At 31.9% G+C, this 6,476-nt stretch overlaps 2 protein-coding genes across 4 annotated transcripts in view; one reads left to right on the plus strand and one right to left on the minus strand.

Annotated features, from left to right (window-relative positions):
* The window catches only part of LOC108965440 (venom carboxylesterase-6), a gene marked incomplete in the record, with an annotated part of 9,312 nt that extends 9,077 nt beyond the window's left edge, over positions 1-235 (minus strand). Inside the window, 1 exon segment of the mRNA XM_018927861.1 lies at positions 1-235. Within this exon segment, the coding sequence (XP_018783406.1) occupies positions 1-221 (221 nt within the window).
* Positions 1-6,476, plus strand: part of LOC108965439 — a 128,284-nt gene that overhangs the window by 57,821 nt on the left and 63,987 nt on the right. The gene's annotated exons all lie outside the window — the stretch shown is intronic.

A 6,476-nucleotide genomic window follows, 5' to 3' on the forward strand; every position in this document is an offset into this window, starting at 1 on the left:
ACTGGCGCTGCAAAACGTCGTATACCAACCGGTTCCTGTGCATAAGGTATGCCCCGATAGGCGAATATATCTCGACCATTTACAGTTTTTAAGATACTCCCTCGTATGGTGCCCAAATCGATTTCGACAAGTGGCTCCCGTCTAGTTGACTGCTGCAACGAAATCGATACAAACAGCAAGCATAGCAGTGTTGCGCTAATAATATCCTTAAACCTCAACATTTCAGTGGTTTTACGTCGACTGTTAGATGTTGATTTTTTGTACCGTCGTTTATAACATTTATATTGCTTACTAGATTAGATTGGTTACCATTTATTGCTCATCGCGTGTGTTGGGCTATCACTATTCAGGGGATAAGATAAGACATAATAATCTTTTATTTATGGGCACTAGGGGGCAAAACAGCGGAAGTTTTATAAAATTTTCGATGAACATTAGCGATGTGAAAAGCAAGATTAGAGATGAGACTATCGATAGGTTAGCTCATCTGAATGGCATTTGATGTATGTTATATCTGTGTTAACTAGCAGACTGTACTCGATCTGTCGGATCTGTGTTTGAACTTATCTCCTCTAAGAACCAATATCAAGTTCTTTTCTATAACTAATAAAAGATATCGTGCTTGTAGCTTTTCGAGAGAAAAATACAAGTTTAAATTTTTTAGGGATCAGTTGGTGGTGAATTCGAGTATAAAAGGCTTCCAAAGTACAAATAGTACTCAACTAAAATAGTTTATTATTCTCTCCTTCACGATAACTGGAAAGCCCAGACTTCTATCTTTATTTTTGTTTCCTACCAGTAACTCAACTAATTTCTTTTAATTCGAATCTTTCGATTATATACAAATATTTTTCATATGATCTCATTCAGTTGCCACACAGTACCTAAATAAAAACTCCCACCTGTTGTGCCCTACGAAGTCGTTAATCATATGTAAACCACCCAAAAAAGTTTTATGACAGCCAGCAGTTCATGCATTTTTGCAGAATTATTAATATCAGTATATTATTTTAGATGAAGTGGAATAACAAGGTTTCAGTAAGTGCCCGAGTTAATCTGAACTTTGAATTTTTAAACAAAACAATTTTAAAGTTGTATTTTATTTATAAAAACAGTAATTCATTAACATGATTAATCAATCCTTTCGAGATAATGTTTTAAAAGTAGAAGTAATTGAAAGAAGCTGAGTATATAGGTAATGAAATTAAAATGAAACTATAAAATACTTCTTAATAAATTTAGTTGTATTTCATAATGCTTACATTATATGAACAATTTACAAAATTTTTTACGAAATGACCATCTCTTGCTCTCATTGTCTATCCAAGTGATCTACTGGAGATTTCGGGCTTATTGATTTCTTTGGATGAAGATACATATAAATGAGGTCAGTAAAACTCTTCTTTTCAAGAAGAGAGAAATGGTTCTAAATGTTTTTAAAGAGTAAGCTTACTGCTTGTTGAGTCTAAACATATTTTAGTAGACTCAAACCAAATTTCAGAATTGCTGAAACTTTTATGAACTTAGATTGCATTAATAATAACATCTTCTCCATAAAAGTCGAAAGCGTTATTTGGTAGAGCTGTTAATATACCTTAGAAATAACCCTTTTTCTTTCTCCATATCTACTACTTTTGAAGAACATCCATGTAAACAATACAAGTATATACGATCGTAATCGCCATTATTCATTTCTGATACACAAATTATGCTTATCTTTATTACTCATGAAAGCAACGTATGAGAATAGTTTTGAAAAATGTTCAATTTAAAACCTTCGCTATTTCATAAATCGCGAAGTATTCGATAATTAGAAACGGTCAATAATTTGCAAAAAATGAAAGCAAAATTGCCAGAGCTTTTACAGTCATATATGAAAGCTTTAATGTCACATGAAAGCTCAGCTCTTCAAATTTAGTTTTGAAATATGAGATCAGAATCTTTCTGTATTATTTTCTAGCAACTAAAAATTTACAAATCATAAACTGAAGTACTCGAAACTTTTATAGGGGCACGAAGTTTTCTATTCGAAAGCTTGAGTATGTAAAAATAAAAAAATTTTTTACTTTTACTTCTGAAATCTGTTATCATAGATCCCTATGCCATCGTTAAGCAACCACTCGCTTGAAAGAAGAAATCGACATAAATCTCTTCGGTTTATTACAAATGTTTACTGCTACGTGAAAGCACAATTCTTAAATTTTTGTTCTGAGATCAGTCCGCGGAGCTTTCACACTCGTTTGCTTCTTAAGTTCAAACTAAGGATCACTTCGCTTTCAAATGTTCAATGCTACATGAAAGCGTATCGCTTACATTTTTGATCTGATATTAGCCCTCAGAGCTTTCTAAGGTGTTTAAAGCTTAAAAAAAAGGTTAAATTTGCTTTCAAATGCTTATTGCTACATTAAAGTGCTATTCTATAATTTTTAATCTGAGCTCTCGGAGCTTTCACATGCGCTCAAAGCTTTTACTTCCAAGGCATAAGTAAAAAGGTATACTTTACCTTCAAGTATTTGTAAGTTCCACTTTTGAGTTGAAACAACAATCACTTCATTTAATTACAACTTTTTTCTGCTGGCTGACCGACCCAGCGCGACTATAAAAAGGTGACGCAACTTAATTTCCATAAAATGTTTGAAATCAAATTTCTTGCTTGCGCTTCAATAGCCAGTCTATTATTACATTTTTTTTAGGTGTAACAAAAGTTCAACATTCGAAATGCTAACAGCTTTCTAATTATGCAATAGATCGCATGCCGACTGCCGGCGCATAACTGCAACTTTGCAATTGTAGACGCGCGTACTTCCATTCATACATACAAACATTTCGAGTCTTTACAAAGTTGCTTAATTTTATGCAGTGCTTTCAACATATTCCAAATATTTATACATACATATGTGTATGTATTTGCGTGGATCTGTTGTCTACGAAAATAAAAGCATTGAAAGTAATGAGCTTAATTAAAAGTGCCGTAAGTGGCGCTCAGCTAATGAGTAATAAAAATGTGGCTAAACAGCATTATTCACACACTTGATCCACAGCACAGCTGTTGTTGTAATAAAAAAAGAAATGTTGTTGGAAAAATGCAAAATAATAATTAATTAAAATAATGTACTACAACAACAAATATGCGCTTGAACATGCGACTCTTGGCATTAAATTAGCAGCGCGCGCTTGCCAAGCTGCTTTGTAGCATTTTTGTCATTTCTAAGAGCTACGGAAAAGCTGCCAAGTCGGCATTAATCCCAGGTCAAAACTTTTGCTTTAATTATGTAAAATTTAAATTGTGCGTTGGAAAAGTTTTAATTGTCAGGAAATTGCGAAGTTACGTAACTTGTCAAGTCACACTTGTTTAAAGACCCACTGTGTAGATGGGGGAAATACTTTCAAAGGCCAGACATATACATGATATGATCAAGCTTCACCCGCACTGACAACAAAAAACTAAATTCTTTTAACTCAAAGTTGAAGACCCATTAAGGAGATGGACACATGTTTTCAAAGGAATTCAATACATACATACCCGGTCTGACAACAAAAATTACATTTTCGCGTATTTTATTACAACTCTTGAACCAATAACTACATACAAGCATGTCTTTATCAAATTTTCCATATACAGGTTGTAAGCCTCGGCTATGTTGGCCTTCAGTCAAATTCGTTTTTCTTAGTTTCGGTTAACTCTTTAGAGTCCTCCATTCGATTTAGTTTTTGTAAAAGATTGTTTTGTTTTTTTTTGTTAGAAGTCTAGCATTGGCGCACCCAAAACTTTAACCAAATATTTAAGTTGAATCGACCCATAAGAGTTGTTAAGAATCTCTGTTATCTCTATTATGCCAACACGGCGAGTTTCAGGCACTGTTTGTTCAGTTTTTCTATGTTGTTGTCTTTAACAAAAATAAATAAAAATAAAAGTAAAAATCACTAGAGCTGTCAAATCTGTCCTACAAAATTATGAACCTGTATGAAATCTTCTAATATTTGTCTATAACATTCGTTAAGTCGGTAATGCCAGAACAACATGGAAACATTTCTCGGTAAAGCATATAATGAGAAGGCAAAATAACGCTCCTCTACCAACCATAGAAAATTAAGTCCCAGAAGATTTGTGATGTAAAAAAAAAAATTATAAATCGCCTATCGACAGTAATGTACTTTGAGCATTTGATTAGAAGATGTTAAATTACAAAGCTCATAAATTACATCTTGATCTCTCCGCTTGCTTAGTTTTCGTTATTTTCTGTCACTTTAGTTACAACTTGACTTCAGGAGTTAGCTTCCCTTAGAAATGGTCTCCGACATTAAAACTATCCAATAGTTCAAAATAGTCAAGCAAAATGTATTTTAAATTTTCTTTGAAACAAAATCTCTCGTAAAAAACTGCAAAAGAACTTCTAGTCTATAGATCTAATAGTTTTTATGCGTATTTATAGTTGACGAATGGGCTTCAGGATCAAGCGATATTCCTGGCTGGCAACTGTGAAGTAAATCAACAAGCCTGGGCAGACACGACCCTATAACTAGACTTCGACAAAGAAGGAATTTATAAGGCTGTATGTACATATTTGAACTCAGTCTCGTTGGAGTCTATCTCTAACTTACACAATAAACATGAAAACATAGCATGTATGACCGAACTCCAGTAAGAGTGTAAACAGGTCAATTCCAAATTGGCAGACATGTCAGCAGACTTCGACCACAATACAATCACTATTGTTTAAGCTTCCACAGACTTCGACAAAGTCTGTGGATATCACTATACCCTAAATTAAAATTAGTTAAAATTAGTGTTGGTTTTTTGAGTCAAAGTGTTTTTTTTTTTTTTTTTTTGTTAGACTTTTGACTTCGACTTTTTTCTAGTTGTTTTAAGGCTAACTGACCAATTTTATGTTGCTATTTTAACGCAGAAATTCTGTCCGACTTTTTTTCAATGAAAATTAGCTTCTTCAATTTTTTTTTTATAATACAGAATAGAAATGTTTTCTTTGAAAATTTTCAAATTAAAAATTACTTTTACAGTGAACAATAATGTAAATTATTATATTTTTTATTAAGAGAAACTTGCCATCCGATATGCTCCAGATGCAATATAAAGCTTTTACGAAAATGAAAAAGGAAGATTTTTTACAATTATTAAATTGAAATTTGCAACATGCTTACATAATTTTGTTCAACTTCCAATAAAGAAATTAAATACGAATTTTCAAATTACAAACAAGTAAAATTCTAACGCAAGCATACCATTTACATGTAAGCACTGACATAAACAGGCACTTCAAACTTTTGACAGCGTCACTAATGTTAATTAGCAGCAATTTGACAGCAAGCAGCTGTTCTTGTCTATTCGGGTGTCAAGTTGCTAAATAAACTCTTACTAAATGAGTGTGTAAAGTGGAAGCGCTAAAAAAACAAAAATTATAACCAGTCATAAACGAAAATGTAAAGTTGACAGTTGTCCGTTAGTTTTGAGGCTGTTGAAAGAGGAGGCATTGAGAAATCACTTATGATGCACATACGTATACGTACATACATATTAGACGGGTTAATTCAAGTTCAGCTGTCACAAATGATGAAATCTACAAATTGTTTGAGTGAAAAATATATATATATTACAAATGAAAAATTTTCCAAAAATTTTATTTGTACTAGATATGCTTGTTTGTTATACTATAATTTCGCAACTTTTGTCCACAACATTTGTATAATATGAGTAATTAACTTTTTGAGTTTTTTTCTTAATTTTGTGTGTTTTTTTTTTTTTTTTTTTTTTTTGTTTTTTTGCTGAAAGCTCGTTTACGAGTATTTATTATCTGCATGGGTGAAAGTGGGTGACTGCACATCTTCTTCTTCGAAATGCGCAAATTTACTCATTTCTTTATTTTTAACTTCAAGTGTAATTGAATACTACTCAGCATTCACTTTGTAGCTCTTACAGTGGCAACATAAATATTTGACTTATAGTTAAGCCCGCAAGCATATATTACTGCTGCACTCGAGTGTTTACTTTAGTACTTTCAGTCAACGCTTTGTTTTATGACTTTTTATGGTCTATTTACTATGTATGCATGTATATAGTATATAAATGTAAAGTATAGACAAAAAGACAGGCATGAGGTAGTGAATGGTGAGAGACTTGATTTTATGGTTCTTTTGGAATGGCTTAAAAAGTTTATATGGAGATCTTTTATTGCATATGAATAATCAGAAAATTGGATTAGCCTTCCGAAGTTCCGAAAAACAGCTTTTCACATAACATCAAAAATTTATATGAAAACAATTTAAAAGAACAAAATTTTTGTCTTGTACAAAAAAAAAGGGTCTCAAAAATATAGTATTTTTTATTTAAAACATTAAAGAGGTAGTCGTAGTTTGTTTCATTATTTTCAATAAAAAATAAAAATTTGATGTTTTAGTTTTTAAATTTCCAAAAACTTAATTTTGAACTGAAAACCAAATTATATTCTAAAAGAAATTTA

Source organism: Bactrocera latifrons, unplaced genomic scaffold (assembly GCF_001853355.1).
Source record: "Bactrocera latifrons isolate USDA-ARS-PBARC rearing strain unplaced genomic scaffold, ASM185335v1 scaffold_14, whole genome shotgun sequence".
NCBI classification, from domain to species: Eukaryota; Metazoa; Arthropoda; class Insecta; order Diptera; family Tephritidae; genus Bactrocera; species Bactrocera latifrons.